Below are 21,881 nucleotides of genomic sequence, written 5' to 3'. Positions count from 1 at the left end.
GGATCATGAGGTCAGGAATTTGAGACCAGCCTGGCCAACATGGTGAAACCCCATCTCTACTGAAAATACAAAAAATTAGCTGGATGTGGTGGCGGGCTCCTGTAATTCCAGCTACTTGGGAGGCTGAGGCAGGAGAATTGCTTGAACCCAGGAGGCAGAGGTTGCAGTGCAGTGAACTGAGATCACGCCACTGCACTCCAGACTGGGCAACAAGAGTGAAACACCGTCTCAAAAAAAAAAAAAAAAAAAAGAACTTCTGAATATTAGCTCACTTCACCCAAAAATAATACTCTGAAATACATACCAGGGAAACTGAGGTACAAGGAGGTTAACTTGCCCAACATGACAGAGGCGGTAAGTGGCAGTGCTGAGATCTGAACGCCGGAAACTTGGCTCCAGTGTCTGGATTCTTAACTCCTAATCAACCTCTCTGTCTACCCCTTGGCCCAAGACAGCTGGCCAGCCCTGGGGTACTCAAAGCAAATCCACTTTCAGCTGAGGACTGAAGGCAGCAAAGTGAATGTATCTATTTTTCCTTTTAAGTGAGACTCATATATTAGCTCCCAGTTCTGTAGGTTCTAAGCTCATGCAGGCTCTGCTGTGCTCCATGTTCAGGGCATAACATGGCTGAAGCAGCGATGTCAGCTCACTGGAGTCCTCATCTGGAGGCTCTGGGAGGAACTGGCTTTTCAGATTGTTGACAGAATTCAGTTCCTTGCAGTTGTAGAACTGAAGCCCCCATTTCCTTACTTGCGGAATATTCCCTCTGCAATTAGAAGCTTCCCGCATTCCTTGTCCTGTGGACCCTTCTACATTTTTATTTATGGCAGATATTTTAACTGTCCCACAGATTTGTCTTGAATAAGAAGCAAAGAGATGGGAAAACCCCTTAGCAACAGGTGCGTAATGGGACTTTTCTTTTGTTTCCGTTTTGGTTGAGGGCTCCCTTCTGGGGTACTTGGCTCTCTCTAGGGACAGCTGAACCATCTGCTGAGTTAGAAAAGCGGAGACTTCCCCAAACCAGCCTATGAACCCTTAGCTCATCAACTGTCTTGAGGGTGTACCAGGAAGACTTGAGGATTACTGAGGGGAAAATAGAGGTTATGGAGAAAGTTTCCCCTTCATTGAAAATGCCTGGGCCGGGTGTGGTGGCTCACACCTGTAAACTCAGAACTTTGGGAGGCTGAGGTGGGTGGATCACCTGAGATTAGGATTTTATGACCAGCCTGGCCAACATGGTGAAACCCCATCTCTACTAAAAATACAAAAAATTAGCTGGGCATGGTGGCAGGTGCCTGTAATCCCAGCTACTTGGGAGGCTGAGGCAAGGAGAATCGCTTGAACCCAGGAGGCAGAGATTGCAGTGAGCTGAGATCATGCCATTGCACTCTAGCTTGGGCAACAAGAGCGAAACTCCGTCTCAAAAAAAAAAAAGTCTGCAAAAATAAAAAAATGAAAAATAAATAAAGGGCCAGGGACAGTGGCTCACTCCTGTAATCCCAGCACTTTGGGAGGCTGAGGCTGGCAGATCCCTTGAGCCAAAGAGTTCAAGACCAGCCTGAACAACATGGAGAAACCCCGTCTCTACAAAAAAAAAATTACAAAAATTAGCCAGGCACAGTGGTGTGCGCCTATAGTCCCAGCTACTCAGGAGGTTGGGGTGGAAGGATCACCTGAGCCTGGGAGGTTGAGGCCAAAGTGAGCAGTGACTGCACCACTGTACTCCAGCCTGGATGACAGTGTGAGGCCCTGTCTCAAAAATTAAATTAAATTAAAAATTAGAATAAGAAATAATTTAAAATTCTGAAAAACATAAAATAAAAAAGATAGTTTCCTTGGGGTTTTCTGTGCTACTGCAGACATAGCACATGGTAGGTGCTTAATCCATACTTAATGATTTATGTCAGGTGCTAGTCTAGGTACTAGACCCCCAGTGAGCCTAATGGGGATGACAGGTCACAAGGAGGTAAATTTGAAAAAGAAACAACATTGTGCTAAGTGAAAGAAGCCAGTCATAAAATGCCACATATTTTATTCCACTTACATGAAATGTTCAGAATTGGTAAATCCATAGAGACAGAAAATAAAGCAGTGATTGTCAAAGGATGGGGCAGCGGGGAACGACTGCTGATGGGTGCAGAGGCTTTTGTTGGGGTGCCGGAAATGTTTGGGAATCAGATAGTTGTGATGGTTGCATAACACAGTGAATACACTAAAGCCACTGAATTGCACGTGTTAAAATGAAGTTTTTGTTATATGAATTATATTTCAATATTAATTTAATTAAATTAATTAATTAATTTTTTGAGACAGAGTCTTGCTCTGTCACCCAGACTGGAATGTGGTGGTATGACCTTGGCTCACTGCAATCTCCACCTCCCGAGTTCAAGTGATTCTTGTGCCTTAGACTCCCAAGCAGCTGGGATTATAGGTGTGCACCAATACACCTGGCTAATTTTTGTATTTCTAGCAGAGACGGGGTTTCGCCATGTTGGCCAGGTTGGTCTCGAACTCCCTACCTCAAGTGATCCACTTGCTTTGGCCTCCCAAAGTGTTGGGATCACAGGCATGAGCCACCATTCCCGGGCCATATTTCAATAATAATTTCAAATATGTTTTTTTTAAAAAAGGACAAAACAGGGTAACTTCACATAATAGGTACCATGAGGACAAGGGAGTGAAATGCTGGAAGACGCAGTGGCTGGCTGGGGCAGGTGGGAGACTGGCTGGCTGGGGCAGGCGGGAGACTGCCTCAGTCAGAGTGCTTCCATTGTATGGGATCTGAATTATGACTAGGAGGCAGCTCTATGTATATCTAGAAGGTGATAGACAAAGGAACAGCAAGTGCAAAGTTCCTGAGGTGGGGACTCAGGAACTCATCCAAGCATGGCATGTTCAAGGAGTAGATAAGTGAGTTGGGACGCAGAGGAAAAGGGACAAGAGACCCCTGCAGGGAAAAGGAGCTGACCAAACAGGGCCTTGCAGACTGCCAAGAGGAGTTTGGGTTTTGTCTGCAGTAAAATGGGGAGCCATGGGATGATTTTGAGCAGAAGAGTAACATGATCTGAAACATACTTCAAAAAGACTGCTTGGGCCAAGCACTGTGGCTCATATCTATAATCCCCGCTCTTTAGGAGGCTGAGGCAGGAGGATCACTTGAGACCAGGAGTTCAAGATCAGCCTAGGCAACATAGCAAAAATAAAATAAAACAAAAAGTTATTTTATTTTTCTACAAAAAATAAAATAAAAAATTACCCAGGAATGGTGGCATGCGCCTATAATCCCAGTTACTCAGGAGGCTGAGGTAGGAGGATGGCTTGAGCCTGAGAGGTTGAGGCTGCAGCGAGCTATGATCCCACAACTGCACTGTAGCCTGGGCAACAGAATGAGACCCTGTCTCTCAAAAAAAAAAAAAGACTGAAAAAAGAAAGAAGGAAAGACTGCTTGCACTGTCATTGTAAGGTAAATACAGCTACAGACATACATTTTGGTCAAAGATAGACCACAAATACAATGCTGGTCCCATGAGGTTATAATATGGTATTTTTACTGTGCCTTTTTTGTGTTTAGGTATGTTTAGACACACAAAACTTGTCATCGTGTTACCATTGCCTGCAGTACCCAATACAGTAACATGCCATATGGGTGTGTAGCCTACAAGCAATAGGCCATACCATAAAAGCCTGGGTGTGTCATAGGCGACACCATCTGGGTTTGAAGAAGTCTGCTCTAGGATGTTCAAGTCGAGATCACCTAATGACATATTTCTCACAACGGATTCCTGTCGTTAGGCGATGCGTGACTGTGGCAGGCAGGTAGGAGTAGAAGCAGAAAATGTAAGTAAATCCCTTTGACACTGTGCTTGTGACCTGCAACACTCAGTAATTGCCAGTCATCTTTCATAAGCTAGAAACAGGCCAGCTTGTCATATTTATTTAAACACAGAAAGTCAAGGCCCTGGGTATTTTGATCTTTCTGTCTTGATGCTGCCTCACCTCCCTGTTCTGAGTCACCAGCCCTGTGGATTCTTCCTCTTCCACCCTCACCCCTTTGTGTCCTCCACACTGTCCCCACCCTAAGACCTGATGACCGATAGAAACACTTGCTTCCTTGGCTTACCTTTTATCTTTCCCCCTTTAAAAAATATCATAGTTTTGGCCGGGTGCAGTGGCTCATGCCTGTCATTCCAGCACTTTGGGAGGCCGAGGCAGGAGGATCACTTGCACTCAGGAGTCTGAGGCCAGCCTGGGCAACATAGTGAGACCCTGTCTCTATTTTTAATTTTTATGTATTTACTTATTTTTGAGACGGAGTCTTGCTCTATTGCCAGGCTGGAGTGCAGTGGTGCAATCTTGGCTCACTGCAACCTCCGCCTCCCGGATTCGAGCAATTCTCCTTCCTCAGCCTCCCGAGTAGCTGGGACTACAGGTGCGCACCACCATGCCCAGCTAATTTTTGTATTTTTAGTAGAGATGGGGTTTCGCCATATTGGCCAGGATGGTCTCAATCTCTTGACCTCATGATACACCTGCTTCAGCCTCCCAAAGTACTGGGATTACAGGCGTGAGCCACTACACCTGGCCTATTTTTATGTTTTTTTAATCATATGTTTGCTTATTTCAAATAATATGTCATTTGCAGAAAAAAAATATAAGCAAAAGGAAAAACAATACCCATGACCCACAATTGAGAAATAACCATTATCAAAACAACATTTCAATATGTTATTCCTGTCCTTTTTTATTTTTTGGTTTAAATTTTATTTGTATTGAGGTCACACATGCACATAAGTTGAAGAGTCAAATTTTCTAAAAATAGGAATCCCCACTTCACTCTCTCCTCTCATTTCTGCCTCCCCAGAGACAACCACTTTGAGCTGATTTTTTGGGTATTTAACTCCATGTCTTGGAATAACATGCTTCTATTGCCACTTCTTAATTTTTCTGTTTTCAGTAAAATCTGCTTTCCCACTCTGGGCAATAAGGGTTCTGCCCTCTTTCCCTCCCCTCACCTGCCCAGCACATGCAGAGACCCTTGCCATCCTTTATTCTCTCAATATACTTACATGGTTATTCTTGTGAGATTGATATTTACTGTCTACAATTATTGTGACTATGTAAATGCCATTCACAGCTGAGCTCTATGGTAAACTATGATGACCTTTACTTTTCTCCTTTTCTGCAACTTTTCATTTTTCTTTTCTTCTTCTTCTTCTTTTTTTTTTTTTTTTTTTTTTTTTTTTGAGACGGAGTCTCCCTCTGTCGTCCAGGCTGGAGTGCAGTTGTGTGATCTAGGCTTAATGCAACCTCCACCTCCCAGGTTCAAGTGATTCTTCTGCCTCAGCCTCCCAAGTGGTTGAGATTACAGGTGTATGCCACCACGTCCAGTCAAAACTATGATTTTTTTTTTTTTAAAGGGAGAAAGAAAAAAAGTAAGCCAAGGAAGCAAGTGTTTCTATCACTCACCAGGTCTTAGGGTGGGGACAGTGGGGAGGACACAAAGCAGGTGAGGGTGAAGGAGGTTTTGAACTCCTGACCTCAGGTGATCCACCCACCTTGGCCTCCCAAAGTGCTGGGTTTACAGCTGTGAGTCACTATGCACGACCTGGAATCTGCATTTTTTCACAAACTTTCTCAGAGAATTACACCTGACTCCACTGAATTCTACAAGCCCAGATTTTCTATTTTTGCTTAGTAATTCTAGTGCCTGTTATATGCTAAGTGGTCAGGGCCAGATTAAAATGTTAACATCCAAAAGTATTAAAGAAATTATGCCCCACTCTTTCCCATATATAAATCAACATGAAATGATAATAGATAACAAAAATACATGAAGAGGGCTGGGCGTGGTGGCTCACGCCTGTAGTCCCAGCACTATGGGAGGCCAAGGCGAGCAGATCACCTGAGGTCGGGAGTTCGAGACCAGCCTGACCAACACAGAGAAACTCCATCTCTACTAAAAATACAAAATTAGCCGGATGTGGTGGCACATGCCTGTAATCTCAGCTACTCGGGAGGCTGAGGCAGGAGAATCTCTTGAACCCAGGAGGTGGAGGTTGCAGTGAGCCGAGATTGTGCCATTGCACTCCAGCCTGGGCAACAAGAGTGAAACTCTGTCTCAAAAAAAAAAAAAAAAAAAAAAAAACCAAAACCTGAAGAGAGGTCCAACAGATCTTATTTTTCCTATGGTGTGGTGGGTAGGATAATGGCCCTCCAAAGATGGCCATGTGCTAATTGCTGGCCCCTGTGAATATGTTACAGGGCAAGGACGAATTAAGGTTGCAGATGGAATTAGGGTACTAATCAGCTGACTTTGAGATGGGAAGATTATTCTGATTATGTAGGTGGGTCCAATGTAGTCAGAAGGGTCCTAATAAGGGAAAGAGGGCCTGGGCACAGTGGCTCATGCCTGTCATCCAAGCACTTTGGGAGGCCAAGGTAGGTGGATCACCTGAGATCAGGAGTTCAAGACCAGCCTGGCCAACATGGTGAAATCCCATCTCTACTAAAACTACAAAAATTAGCTGGTGTGGTGGCGGGCACCTGTAACCCCAGCTACTTGGGAGGCTGAGGCAGGAATCGCTTGAATCCCAGAGGCGGAGGTTGTAGTGAGCCAAGATCATGCCACTGCACTCCAGCCTGGGCGACAGAGCGAGACTCAGTCTCAAAAAAAAAAAAAAAAAAAAAAGGCCGGGGGGCCGTGGCGGGGAAGAGGAAGAGGAAGACAAGACAGTCAGAATCAGAAGTAGAGCATGGGGTGATGCAGTCCTTGGCTTTAAAGATAGGGAGTGGGCTATAAGCCATGGGATGCAAGCAGCCTCTAGGAGCTAGAAAAGGCAAGAAAGTTTATTCTCCCCTAGGGCCTCCAGAATGAATGTGACCCTGCCAACACCTTGATTTTAGGTCAGTGAAAATCTTTATCTTCTAACTTACAGAACTATAAGATAATACATTTGTGTTGTCTTAAGCCAATTCTTTGCCATAAAGCTCTTAAAATATATCCCCTTTTGGTTCTGCTTCTCTGATTGAACCCTGACTGATATACCTGGTAACCAATTTGATTCCCTGTTTAATAAAAGCATTAAGGATCAAATTATTGTCCAGTCGCAGTGGCTTATGCCTGTTATCCCAGCACTTTGGGAGGCTGAGGCAGGTGAATCACTTGAGGTCAGGAGTTTGAGACCAGCCTGGCCAATGTGGCAAAACCCTGTCTCTACTAAAAATACAAAAATTAGCTGGGCATGGTGGCACATGCCTGTAATTCCAGCTACTTGGGAGGCTGAGGCAGGAATGTAATTCCAGCTACCAGGAGGCAGAGGTTGCAGAGAGCAGAGATTGTGCCACTGCACTCCAGCCTTAGTGAAAGAGTGAGACTCCATCTCAAAAAACAACAACAGACTGGGCCTGGTGGCTCATGCCTGTAATCCCAGCACTTTGGGAGGCTGAGGCAGGAGGATCACGAGGTCAAGAGATCAAGACCATCTTGGCCAACATAGTGAAACCCTGTCTCCACTAAAAATACAAAAATTAGCTGGGCATGGTGGCACATGCCTGTAGTCTCAGCTACTTGGGAGGCTGAGGCAGGAGAATTGCTTGAACTGGGAGGTGGAGGTTGTAATGAGCTGAGATCGCGCCATTGCACTCCAGCCTGGGCAACAGAGACTCTGTCTCAAAAAAAAAAAAAAAAAAAAAAAAAAAAACAAAGAAGAACGGTATTTCATGGCGTGTGAAAGTAATGCAAAATTCAAATTTCAGTATCCATAAAGTTTTGTTGGAACACAGCTACGCCTATTTATATTTGTATTATTTATGCTGCATGCAAACTACAGAGTTGATTTGTTGCTACAGCGATTGTAAGGCCCACAAAGCCTTCAATATTTACTGTCCAACTCTTTACAGAAACGGATCAGGGAGGGATTCCCTGAGGAGGGGGACATTTAAGCTGAGACCTGAATGACAAGAAGACTGGAGGTAGCGGGCAGAGCTGTCTAGGCAGAGAGAACAGACAGCAAAGGCAGTTTTCTCTCTAATCTTGTAACAGCCTTCTAAAGAAAAGTGTTATTAAGGAAAAAAAAAAGAGGGGGCCCTGAGGCTCTGAGGGTGCTGTAGTCTCTCAGGGTCACGGAGACTGTAGGTCCTGAGGAGGGGTCGGGAACTAGCTCTGTCTGGCACCAGAATTTGTGGTGCCATATGCTGGCCCCTTCTTGGCCTGACATAGCATAGGAGCCCAGAAACTGCACGTTGAATGGCTTTATTTATCTTCCTCGGGGAAGGACCAGGGATTTTAGATTCATTCTCAGGAATAGGTGAGAAGAGCCAAGGACTCACCCATGGGCATGAAAGCATGTTCTCTGCAGCCTCATGGTTAGTGGTAGGCCCAGAAGAGGCCAAGGTCAGGAACTCCATGACCATCACAAAGCCCTCATCTGGCCTTGACAGCAGAATCAAGGCAAGGGCAGTAGGCGAGACATAGGCTAGAGAAGAGTAGTGAATTCCAGCTATGTGGGGTTTCCAACTTGGTGAATTCCAGTCATGTGGGGTTTATTGGTGCTGGTAGAAAACAGTAGCCTCAAGCCCTCAGTTGACAAGTGTGGCCAGAGAGAACCCCACTCTCAATCCTTTGTAGACCAGGTCATTCCTGCCAGGCTCTGTGCTAACAGAGGAGAGTAGGTTATTAGCCCCATTTAAGAGCCAGAGAAAATAAGGCAGTGGAGAGCAGCAGGGCTACTGGTTAAAAACACAGGCTCTGTGCCTGAATCCTAGCCTTGTCATTTGCTAGCTGTGGGAATGCAGGCAAGGGCCTTGATTTCTCTGTGTCTGTGGATAATGATGGTATCTACCTCAAAGCTATGTAAAGAATTAAGGAAACAATAGCCCACCACCACACCCACAGGAAGGAAGCAAGTTTATTATTACTCAAACATTGGTGGATCCTGATGACATTCTCTCAGTTAGCTTTAGCAATCTCAAGAGACCTCAGAGGATGGAGAACTCAAGGTTAGAGCCAGATTTCTTCTCTACCCAGTTCCTCGGGGCCAAAACCCTTACACCATGCTTAAATCCTCTTTCAGACGCCATAGTCCATCAGCAAACCCTATCTTCAGTATGCATCCAGGAGTCTAACCATTCCTGCCACCTCCTTGGTATTACTTTCATCCAAACTGCCATCAGCTGTCACCTAGATTATTGCAAAAGCCTCCTCACTGGCTTTGGGGCTTCCATCCTCTCTCTCTCGCCAACACCCAGTCAGCTCCCAGGCAGTAAAGCTCATGTTACTTCTCAGTTCAAAACCCTTCTGTGACTTCCTAACACACCTAGAATTAACTGATTTATTTACTCAATGATTATTTATTATTGAGTGTCTATTATGTGCCAGATACTGTTAAGGCATTAAAGATAAAATGGAGAACAAAATAGACAAAAATTTCTGCATTAATGAAGCTTCCGTTCTCATGGAGGGAGATGGTTAATAAACAAGTGTATAAGTAAAACATACGGTGGGTTAGGTGTCATGTGGAAAAACAGTTTAGGGAAGGCGGGGGGCCTTGGATTTTAAGTAGGGTGGTCAAGGAGGTCTAACACACAAGATAAGGGTTAAATAAAAGGCCAAACGTAGGAGAGGTGGGAGCCAAAGAGCCACCCAGAAGAAGAGCATTCTAGATAAAGGCTCGGCAAGTGCAAGGATGGAAGTATTCCTGGTGAATCTGTGACAATAGTGGAAAGTGAAAGTGTGTGGGAGGGGAGATATAGAGCCCCATGTCCCCCTCCCACACACTTCAGAAGGGAAAAGGGGGCAGGGTTGAGTCCTGTACATTCCCCAAGGTTTTTTTCTCTGATGGAGATTGGAAGCCATTGGAGGGTTTAAGCAGAGGAGTGATGAATTAAGGGATCACTCCAGCTGCTGTGTGGAAATCCATAAGGAACAGGGGTGAGTCAGAGACCCTGAATGGAGCCTTGCAATTATCCAGATGAGATAGAGTGGCTTGGATCAGGAAGGGAGGTAGCAACAGAATCGGTCAATAAAGTCCAAAGTCCTTACGATAGGGTTCCAGTCCTCCCGATAGGGGTCTCACCTACCCCTCCCACCTCACCTTGTTCCCTCCCCGCATCCCCACCCTACCGGCCACTGCTAGGTACATAGAAGGCATCTACTAAGCATGTGTTGAATCAATGAACTGCTTAATGAATGGTCCACCCCTAGATCATCAGCATCCATTTTAACGCTAGGCGTATAGTCTGAATTCAATCCATGTTTACAGATGGAATGTTGCACTGTCCTGTCAAGTCCAGGCGGTTATTTCTTTCCACAGCCGAAGGAAACTGAGGCTCGGGTTGGGGAAGTGTCCCCCTGGGGTCTCTCAGCTTAGGCTACAGGCTGGGCATCCCTTTTCAAACTCTTTTAGCACAGCGAAGTCGAGAGCACTGGGCGGAGGGTGCTTGCTTGCCCTCAGGGTGAGTCACAGTGACCTCACAGGAGTTTCCTCAAAACGTCCCCGGCCTGTGATGGGGAAAATCCGGAATCTCTCGGGCCCAGGTTGTCATGTTGCCCAGGCCGGACTAGCTTCCCGAAAGCCCGGGGAGGGACTAAGAAACAATCCTCCCATGCGCTTTCCTCCCACCCTCGGGCCACTGAGACGGAGGCACAGAGAGCCGCCCCCGCGCGGCCGAGGCCCCGCCTCCCGCTCGCCGCCCGCGCCTCCAGCGGAAGCCGGAAGCAAAAGCGGGTCCTGCTAGCCCCGCAGCTCCGAACTCGGTGGCCCTGGAAGCTCCGCTGGATGGGGGAGAAGATGGCGGAAGAGGAGTGAGTGGGCTTTTTCCCGGGCGGCAGAGGCGGCGGGGCTGGGCCCCGGCGGGTGACAGCGAGCGCCTCAGTCCGCCCTCAGGCTCCGGAAGGCGGAGCTTCTTTTGCTGGTTGGCCAGGACTGACCAAGCTGGTGCCTACGAGGGGGGTGGCATGGGCGGGCCTGGGCCCAGGTGGGCCTTGCGTTCTCTTGGAGGTCGGTCCCTCGAGCTGGGAATCCGCCGCCCAGCGCAGGCCCCGAGAGCGGCCTTGCGGAAAATGCAAACCCATATTTACTTTCCCAGTTTTCGGTTATCTCATGGTTACTGAGCCCTCTTCCGCCTCCTCCAGGAAGTCGTCCGGGTTCTCCACACCCACGTCCTACGTAGCCAGTCGTCTCCTCCTCTGTAACGATCAGTTTTCATGTCTTTCTCCTTCACTAAGTTTTGTTCAGTCATTAACTGTTAGCCATCTACTCAATTTCAGGCCCTGGGCACATGGTAGGAAAGGAGGCCGACCAGGAGCCGCTCTCTGGGAGCTTCCATTCTAGTGGGAAAAGAAGACCATAATTAGTCAAGATGGTTTCAGATCGTGATTAATTAACCCTATTTATGCCTAGTGTTCTGTTATTGGAACGCTAAGCATGTGGGAGTTATTTATATCCTACTGCTCAAGGTCATCGCCAAGGTCTGATTTTTCTCACATGTCTGCAATTCTAAAAATTGCAGTCTCTGCCATGAATGGGTTAAGTGTTCCTAAGGAAGCAGAATAGAGTTAGGGTTGGGGAGTCCACTCAGGAAAAAGTGACATTCAGCACAAACTTGAATGACCAGAAGGAGGGGTAGGAGAAGTAACATTAGGTTCAGAAGGCCTGGTTGAAGAAAGGGTTTAGTGCTTTTGAGTGACAGGCAGCATAGCTGGTGTGTAGAGAGGAGGGGGGGTTAGCTGAACAAGGGGAGATAGGGAAGGACTATCTGTGTCCTCCAGGTACTTTTGGGCAAGTCCAAAAGTCATCTCCATACCTACAGGGCAGAGTCTGTTGCAGATTGTAGATGCCCTATCACTGTTTGTGGAATAAGTGAAGATGAATAAGGAACCCCTTCGTTGATACTGGACTCCTTCACCTGATAACTTTTCAAATATATTTCTTGGCCATATGGGGGTCATTTAATGTAATCAGATACTTACTGAGCAACTGCTCCATCCCAGACACTAAACAGGGCCTCAGCAGCACAAAATGAAAGAGGCAATATAGCCCAGTGATTTCAAGTTTGGGTTTTCAGTTTGATTCTGCCACTAACTGAGATGTTGGTGAAGCTTTGCAACCTCCCTGAGCTTTAGTTATGCATGGGTGAAAAAGGGAAAGTAATCATACCCAATCAGACATGTTATATCTATTAAATGAGAGGTAGTGTGTTACCTAGTTCCTGAAATGAAGCAGTGCTCAGAATATTAACTTTTATAGTCACAATTACAGTTATTATAACAGTATTGCACTAGTTCACAATCCCAGCACGGTGTGAAAGAGCTGTGGGAACATAAGCAGTGGAGTGGGTAAATTTGGGTGAGGTAAGATAGGGTGATAGGAGGTGACATTTGAGCCTTTTGAAATCTGAGAAAGATTTTGTAAAGTAGGGTAGGGCATGCCCAGATCAACCACTGGGCAAATTCAGGTGGCTTCTTCAACTTGCAGAAATAATGCAAGGAAAAGAATGTAAATTGGAGAAGCAAAGGTGCTAAGTAAACAATGTTGGACCTTGGAAAGTGATGAGACTCCAGTTCGCCTCCCTTTTAATCCCCCAGTATTTGCCACAGAGCAGGCAGCATTTCATGTCTCTACTAGCTGTAATTCCCTACCATTCTGTCGTCTGTGGCTGCATTCAGAAGCACCAGAGGCCACTAGTAGTGCTGTGCAGCCACGGATTTTCTTAATAAGTTTCTCTCCAAGACCTGCCTGTTAGTTACAAGACTTGTGAATCCCGTAAAATTCTTGGACAGCTGCTCTTTCTGGTGTGAGGTGTGTGAATTGATGTTCTGGGACCCTTTTCCATTATGTAATTATGCTTTTTATGTCCTCCAGGAGGTTCCCCAATACAACTCATGAGGGTTTCAATGTCACCCTCCACACCACCCTGGTTGTCACGACGAAGCTGGTGCTCCCGACCCCTGGCAAGCCCATCCTCCCCGTGCAGACAGGGGAGCAGGCCCAGCAAGAGGAACAGTCCAGCGGGATGACCATTTTCTTCAGTCTCCTTGTCCTAGGTGAATATGGACACTGTCATCCCCATCATCTGCCATCCCCAGTGTCTGTCTGCTTGGTCTGTGTGTTTAACCCTGTCACTCCTCTTGACTGTGTCAAGTCTTCCTCCCATTTGGTTTTCATATCAAACACTGAGGGAACATGTTCAGTTTATAACATCGTAACAGGGAACTCTCTTCTTTATAAAATCATGGCGCTTAGCAAGTTCCGAAGAGCTCTTTTTTTTTTTTTTTTTGAGACGGAGTCTCGCTCTATCACCCAGGCTGGAGTGCAGTGGCCGGATCTCAGCTCACTACAAGCTCCGCCTCCCGGGTTTACGCCATTCTCCTGGCTCAGCCTCCCGAGTAGCTGGGACTACAGGCGCCCGCCACCTCGCCCGGCTAGTTTTTTGTATTTTTTTTAGTAGAGACAGGGTTTCACCGTGTTTGCCAGGATGGTCTCGATCTCCTGACCTTGTGATCTGCCCGTCTCAGCCTCCCAAAGTGCTGGGATTACAGGCTTGAGCCACCACGCCCGGCCTCCCGAAGAGCTCTTAATGTAGTATCTTAGCCTTTGAAAGAAGGATTTAAAAAATTTTGGCCTAGAAAGAATCTTGAGGCCCGGCAAGGTGGCTCACACCTGACATCTCAGCACTTTGGGAGACTCAGGTGGATCACTTGAGGTTAGGAAATCAAGACCAGCCTGGCCAATGTGGTGAAACCCTGTATCTACTAAAAATGCAAAATTAGTTGGGCGTAGTGGCACATGCATGTAATCGCAGCTACTCAGGGGGCTGAGGCACAAGAATCACTTGAACCTGGGAGGCAGAGGTTGCAGTTAGCCGAGATCACGCCACTGCACTCCAGCCTGAATGACAGAGCGAGACTCTGTCTCAAAAAAAATAAAAAGAATCTTGAACATCTAGTTTAATGAATTTCAGGTTCTGCTCAAAGGAGTATGCGCGTGTGCAGGGGAGGAAGGAGCAGGGGGTAGGGTGGCAGAAAGTGGGAGGAGTCAGATGGGAGAATATCTGACCCTCTGCTCCTAGCTTCAATCAGAGCAGTATTTTGTGTTCATATTTATTAGACTTCCATGTGAATTTTATTTAACGGTTTTGCTGCTGATTGAAAGAGCAGAAATCCTTGCCCTAGCACCCTGTTTTCCTTAGCCTCTGTCATTCTCATTAACCATGGTCATGACTTTTGCGGTATCTGTGCACCGCCTGTATTGTTAATTTAGTTATGTGCTATTTTTGTTTAAATGCATTCACTCTCTGAAAACCTCATTTTGGGCCTGGTGCGGTGTATCATGGTGGTAATACCAACACTTTGGGAGGCCGAGGCAGATGGATCACTTGAGGTCAGGAGTTCGAGACCAGCCTGGCCAACATGGTGAAACTCTGTCTCTACTGAAATTACAAAAATTAGCCGAGCATGGTGGTATGTGCCTGTAATCCCAGCTACTCAGGAGGCTGAGGCAGGAGAATTGCTTGAACCTGGGAGGCAGAGGCTGCAGTGAGCCAAGATTGTGCCACTATACTCCAGCCTGGGAGACAGAGTAAGGCACTGTCTTAAAACAGAAAAAAAAAACAAAAACTAATTTTGTTCAACTTTCTCTTTTAGTGTGTGAGGAAATTTCAGCATGGAGAAGTCAAGTGATTGTCATACTGGGCTAGTGTAAGACTAGAGACTGATAACCAGGTTACCAGATAGCTGTCGAGAGGTTTCGATAAAAGACAAAAACTTAAATGCCTCCCAGAGTGCCTATAACTCCATCTCAAAAAACAAACAAAAAAGAAATCCAGTTGAAACTATACAACCACTCTTGATTAGCTAAGGAATAAACAGTTTTGAGTTTGACCCAAGTTCAAATTGTTTTTTTTGTTTTTTTTTTGAGATGGAGTCTTGCTGTTGCCCAGGCTGGAGTGCCATGGCGCGATCTCGGCTCACTGCAAGCTCTGCCTCCCAGATTCATGCCATTCTCCTGCCTCAGCCTCCCAAGTAGCTGGGACTACAGGTGCCCACCACCATGCCCAGCTAATTTTTTGTATTTTTAGTAGAGATGGGGTTTCACAGTGTTGGCCAGGATGGTCTTGATCTGCTGACCTCATGATCTGCCTGCCTCAGCCTCCCAAAGTGCTGGGATTACAGGCGTGAGCCACCGCACCTGGCCTGTAATCCCAGCACTTTGGGAGGCCGAGGCACGTGGATCATCTAAGATCAGGAGTTCGAGACCAGCCTGGCCAACATGGTGAAACCCCATCTCTACTAAAAATACAAAAAATTTTAGCAGGACATGGTGGTGTGCCCCTGTAATCTCACCTTCTTGGGAGGCTGAGGCAGGAGAATCACTTGAACCCCGGGAGGCGGAGGTTGCGGTGAGCCGAGATTGCACCACTGCACTCCAGCCTGAGTGACAAGGGGGAAACCATCCCCCACCCCCAAAAAAACAAAAACAAATTCTTGTTTGAAAGTGAAACAAACATTTCATTTGCTGCTTTTCTTTAATGATACCAAAGTCATATTCCTAATGAGATTAGATCTTTTCAGAAAGTTGAAAGGTGGAACTGTGTTTTTTTTTTTATTTCTCTGATGTGTATTAGGACTGTTTTTGAAGGAAAAGTATAACTTCTCTTACATTTATCTCTGGTAAGTGGTCAAAAATTTTAATAATACACTTGAGGCCAGCAGTTTGAGACCAGCCTGGGCAACGTAGTGAGACTCTGTCTCTATAAAAAATAAAAGATTTTAGTAATATAGTCTTTTTATTTGAAATCCTAGGACTCATCCTTGTCTGTCATAGTTTCAGAAACTTTTAAACCCATACTGAAAAAGTACACAGACCAGAAGTATACAATGTCTCATATAGATTTAATACACCCTGGTAATTTTTTACCCTGTAAATGTAGTTGAATTCTATTTCTAGGGGATTACTTCAACAATGAAGGACTCTTTTTTGTTTTCTTTTTTCTTTTGCGATAGTAGTCGAAGACAAAGAATAAAAGCATTTCTTTTCTTGATTAAGAAATCTTTAGTAGCTGAAGTCTTCCTTCAAGATTGAGGAGTATTATTAGTCTATTTACATTGCTGTCAATTTGATATGTTAGACAATATAAAAGGCGGGCCTGGAAAAAAAAAAACAACTTTTGCAGTCACTTTTTTTTTAAGGGAAATTGAAAAGTATAATAGGACTTTTAAGTAACTTCCAGGGTGTGGAGCATTTAAGATTAGCTGTACAAAAGACCGCAAAACAGGTTTCTATAATGTACCTTTTATACCAGGCAAAATCCTGCCCAGTGTTAATAGTATTATCTTTGGGGCCAGAAAGGCTGAACTGTATTTAATAGTCCTGTATATTTCTCTTGGATTGTCCTCTCCAAACCTAGACTCTAGAGTCACACCAATGTTAGGTGGGTTTCATTTTCACCTAATCAGATACTTGATAGTTTATGAGTTACTGTCTCTGCTTATGTGGAGGTCAGCATGTATTAGCAGAATAGAATGATGCTTTCTTTTTAAGTAAATTCGAAGGCATTGTTTCCCTGTTGCATATTATTATTTATTTCTGGTTAGATATCCAAACACTGAAAATCTTTTTTTTTTTTTTTTTTCCGAGATGGAATCTCGTTCTATTGCCCAGGCTGGAGTACAGTGGTGAGATCTCACCTCACTGCAACTTCTGCCTCCTGGGTTCAAGTGATTTTCCTTCCTCAGGCTCCCAAGTAGCTGTGGTTACAAGTGCCCACAACCACACCCAGCTGATTTTTGTATTTTTAGTAGAGATGGTGTTTCGCCGTGTTGACCAGGCTGGTCTTGAACTCCTGACCTCAGATGGTCCACCTGCCTCAGCTTCCCAAAGTGCTAGGATTATAGGTGTGAGCCACCACACCCAGTTCAAACAATGTAAATCTGATAATGTTTTTAAAAATTACTGTTATTAGGTAACTTGCTAATTCATGAATAAATGAACTCAAATTAATTAAGGTAAATTAGCCTATAGTTTATTCTAGACCTCAGAACTCCTGACCTGGAATTTATTTGCCACATTTGGTTACTCTTTTAGTTAATTCAAATGAAATGGTAACTTTTGTGTCCTCTAAGCACATCACAGGATTACAGTGTGTTCTTCTTTGTTGAGAAGGGATGACAAAACTCTGTAGTTACTTTTGACTTTTAGAAGCTTGAAATCAGTCGACTTGCATTTAACTCTTGTTGTTCTTTGACTCCACAAGAAAAAATGGGGAATCATTGTTATTTACTTACACTAGATTAATAATTAACATTATTTGACACATACATTTTATGGGCCTCGAAACTTAATGGAGTTATTACAATTGATATGTGTTTTATGTATTTTCCATAGTCATTACTCCAGGCATGAAAAATTGGAAGCACACCCTCCATACCACACAGTTTTTGCCCTTTCTTGCTCGGTTTTTTTCCAAGTGTACTTGAAAACATGTGCTTGTTTTTGTGTATACAGATGTATGTTCATAAGCACATACACAAACACAAATAATACATGTTTGGAGTTGCGAATTTGTTTCGACATGAATGCGGTCCTATAACTTGCCTTTTCATCTCACAGAATGTCTTGGAGATCGTTGTGTTGGTGTTTTTTCTGTCTACCTCATTCTTTTTTTTTTTTTTTTTGTAGTAAAATGCACATAACATACATTTACAATTTTGAACACTTTAAAATGTACAGTTCAGCAGCATCTAGTACATTCACAATGTTGTGCAGCCATCACTACTATCTACTTTCAGAACATTTTCTTCACCCCAAAAGAAAACCATTAAAAGCAGTCGTTTCCCATCCCTCCCTCTTCTAGTCCTTGGCAACCACTATTCTGCTTTCTGTCTCTAGGAATTTGCCTATTTAGAATACTTCGTATAAATGAAACCATATAATATGTGGTCTTTTGTGTCTGGTTTCTGTTACTTAGCATAATGTTCTCAAGATTCATGTTATAGCGTATGTTAGAATTGCATTCTTTTTTATGGCTGAGTAATATTCCACTGTATGGATATACCACATGATATTTGTTCATTCATCAGTGAACATTTGGATTGTTTCTACCTTTGGGCTATTGTGAATACTTCTGCAGTGAACATTTCTGTACAGGCTTTTGTGTGGATAAATGTTTTTGTTTATTTTGGATATATACCTACAAGTGGAATTGCAGAGTCAAATGGTTACTCTGTGTTTAACTTTCTCAGAAACTAGCAAATGTTTTCCACAGGGGCTGCACCATTTTACAAGGGTTCCAATTTCTCCATGTTCTTGCCAACACTTATTTTCTGGTTTTTAAAAAAATGATAGACTGGGTGTGGTGGCTCATACCTGCAATCTCAGCACTTTGGGAGGCTGAGGTGGACAGATCACTTGAGGCCAGGAGTTCGAGACCAGCCTGGCAATATGGCGAAACCCTGTCTCTACTAAAAATACAAAAAAATTAGGTGGGCGTGTACGTGGTGGCATACACCTGTAATCCTAGCTATTTGGGAGGCTGAGGCACTAGAATCATTTGAATCTGGGAGGTGGAGGTTGCAGTGAGCTGAGATCGCACCACTGCACTCCAGCCTGGGTGACAGAGCGAGACTGTCTCAGGGGAAGAAAAAACGTATAGCTATCCTAGTGGATATGAAATTTTTTTTGTTTTGTTTTGTTTTGGTTTTTTTTTGAGATGAAGTCTTGCTCTGTCTCCAGGCTATAGTGCAGTGGCATGATCTTGGCTCCCTGCAGCCTCTGTCTCCTGGGTTCAAGTGATTCTATCTCAGCCTCCCATGTAGCTGGGATTATAGGTGTGCACTACCACACCCTGCTAATTTTTGTGTTTTTAGTAGAGGTGGTATTTCACCATGTTGGCCAGGCTGGTCTTGAACTCCTGACCTCAGGTGATCTGCTTGCCTCGGCCTCCCAAAGTGCTGGGATTGCAGGTGTGAGCCACTGCGCTCACTGTATTTTTTAAAAAAATCTTACATGTCCTTCCAGTGAATCATTGTATTTTGATTTTAGTTTCCCTAGTGACTATTGATGTTGAGCATCTTTTGTCTATTCATGTCCTATGCCCATTTAAAAGCTGTGGCGTTTGGCTGGGCGTGGTGGCTCACACTTGTAATCCCAGCACTTTGGGAGGCTGAGGTGGGCGGATCACGAGGTCAGAAGATTGAGACCATCCTGGCTAATATGGTGAAACCCCATCTCTACTAAAAAATACAAAAAATTAACCAGGCATGGTGGCAGGTGCCTGTAGTCCCAGCTACTCTGGAGGCTGAGGCGGGAGAATGGCGTGTACCCGGGAGCCAGAACTTGCAGTGAGCCGAGATTGTGCCGCTGCACTCAAGCCTGGGCGACAGAGCAAGACTCCGTCTCAAAAAAAAAAAAAAAAAAAAGGCTGTGGTGTTTGTCTCTTGGCTGTTGAGTTTAAGAGTTCTTTATATATTGTGGATACTACACCCTTATCAGATATATGATTTGCAAATATTTTCTCCCCTTCTATGGATTGTCTTTTCTGACTTTATTCTTTTTAATGGCTGAAAGCTATTACTTGGCATTGATGAACCTTTTATTTACCTCTTTCTGTAGTAGACAGTTTCTCCCTTTGCTCTTAAAGCTGCAGAGTTGTTTGATCTGTGTATGAGAATAACTTACATTTTAAAAAATCTAGCTTGGTACAAAGGAAGAGCAGAAACTGGCTCAACTCTCTTGGTCTATTTTCTGTCCACTTATGTGCTTATTTGCCTTTTTTTGTTTTGTCTAGACATTGAGCATGTTCATTAGTCACATGTTATGTTTATGCACTGGAACTTTTTTCTTGCCCTTAGTATTTAATGTAGGATTTCTAACTAGGTTAAATATTTATATAAAAATAACACCACAGATTGACAGTTTAAAGCGCAAAATGAAAAGAGGACAAAATGTCTACATTTACAACACTCTGGCCACCTGGTGCTTTTTGGTGGGATTAAAGAAACCTCATTTGTCAATGCAGCCTCTGAGTGTGACCAGTTAACAGCCATGTGGATTGTTTAAACAGTTCCTTGAAAAAAATAACAAAATTAATTTTAGTCCTGTTAATAAATACTGGGGTTGATGAGCTGGTATACTATCTAGGTGCCCAATAAAAGAAAGAGACATGCATACTAACATTTGGATTAGGAAATTACATTCAGGAATAATTTTTGTGAAATACCTTATTTTTTTGGGTGGGGGGGCAGAAATATCCCTTTCAAATCATTTTATTTTACATCTTCTTCTTTTCTTTCATGACAACACCTCTGTGAAGAAAGTTAGACATTATTGTATTTTGGAGGTTGAGGAGTGAAGGCATCCAGCCAGGAGGGAGGTGGTGGGATACACTGTGGTTAAGAGCACAGATTTGGAATCTGACTCAATACTGCAGCACCTACCAGTGGTGTGACAGGTACTGTGATGTCTTGAAGCCTCAGCTTTCTGATCTGTAATCAGAGAAGATAGTGGTAATGACAGCTAGTTCAGAGGGGAGTTGGAGGATTAAATGAGAGAGTAGTTGGGGTGTTCAGCCTAGTTCATGGCTCATGGGAAGCCCTCAGCCAATGAGAATGGCAGGACACAGCTGTACCCAGCTGCGGAGCAGGAGTGTTCCATATTCAGATCTCTGATGCTCTTGTCACCAAACCAAAGTGTTTACTTTTTCCTGTTTGTAAAACCCTCACTTCCCTCCATGTTAAGAGCCAGTCACATGGTGGCAAAATAATTTGTGTCAATGCAATCTGTTGTAGTTACATTTATGTAAAAGTGATTGATTTCATTGACTTCCTCTTCACCAAATAGAGTGTTCTAGTTGATAATCACTTCCAAAAAGTTGAAGACCATTTCTCAGAATCAGAAAAATTTGAATAATTTTAAATGATTATATAAGGTTTAATAGCTTATGTAAAAAAATAGATTTCTGGCTGGGCACTGTGGCTCACACCTGTAATCCCAGCACTTTGGGAGGCCAAGGTGGGTGGATTGCTTGAGCCCAAGAGTTGGAGACCAGCCTGTGCAACATGGCGAAACCCCGTCTCTACTAAAAATACAAAAAAAATGAGCTGGTTGTGGTGGCATGCGCCTGTAGTCCCAGCTACTTGGAAGGCTGAGATGGGAGAATCACCTGAGCCCGGGAAGTTGAGACTGCAGTGAGCCTAGATCATACCAATACACTCCAGCTTAGGTGACACAGTGAGACTCTGTCTCAAAAAAAGTAGGTTTCTGTTCCTTTTCCAATAACTACTGGAAAACAAACTAGTTCAGGCAGACAAAGAAGTATAGAGAAAATATAATAAACATTGTAAATGTACCTCCAGTTTAAGAAATGAGACATGAAAAGCACAGCTGAAGTTCACTGTGTTATTCCACTTGTCCATTTCTGTGAGGACCCCCCAGAGATACCACTGACTGGAATTTGGTGTTTATCATTCAAAATTGGGTGTTTTTTTAAAACAATATCTTATTTTTTTTGTCTACAGCTATCTGCATCATATTGGTGCATTTACTGATCCGATACAGATTACATTTCTTGCCAGAGAGTGTTGCTGTTGTTTCTTTAGGTAAGTATGTATTGGTGATTCCATAATGAAAGCAGTAACAGTAACTACCATTTTTTGAGTGCCTCTTTAGTGCCAGGAACCACAAGAGATGCATCGCATCCCTGATCTCATTTAATCCTCGCTGCAACCTGCCCTAAGGGTGTTATGATCCCATTTTACAGATGAGGACACTGGGGTTCAAGAAGGGTAGTGACCTCCTAAAGGTCATGTAGAAGCCTAAAGGCCATACAGCTCTGTACAGCTCAAAGGCCCTTTCTTAGCCTTTTACTTCTGGTAGAACTGCCCTTGG

General features: G+C 44.2%; 1 protein-coding gene across 3 annotated transcripts in view; it reads left to right on the top strand.

Moving 5' to 3' along the window:
* Positions 1-10,574: 10,574 nt before the first annotated feature.
* Positions 10,575-21,881, top strand: part of SLC9A8 (solute carrier family 9 member A8) — a 77,717-nt gene continuing 66,410 nt past the window's right edge. Inside the window, exons 1-3 of one of the 3 annotated variants that reach the window (XM_008014421.3) lie at positions 10,575-10,801; positions 12,861-13,042; positions 21,512-21,592. In XM_008014421.3, the coding sequence (XP_008012612.1) occupies positions 10,776-10,801; positions 12,861-13,042; positions 21,512-21,592 (289 nt within the window). In that variant the 5' untranslated portion in view covers positions 10,575-10,775. The remainder of the gene's footprint in view (positions 10,802-12,860; positions 13,043-21,511; positions 21,593-21,881) is intronic. The other 2 variants (XM_008014431.3, XR_005234912.2) reach the window with 2 other exon arrangements.

This window comes from Chlorocebus sabaeus, chromosome 2 (genome assembly GCF_047675955.1).
Source record: "Chlorocebus sabaeus isolate Y175 chromosome 2, mChlSab1.0.hap1, whole genome shotgun sequence".
In the NCBI taxonomy this organism is placed as follows: Eukaryota; Metazoa; Chordata; class Mammalia; order Primates; family Cercopithecidae; genus Chlorocebus; species Chlorocebus sabaeus.
The sequence above is the reverse complement of the archived record's forward strand: the minus strand, read 5'-3'. Positions and strand labels throughout refer to the sequence as shown.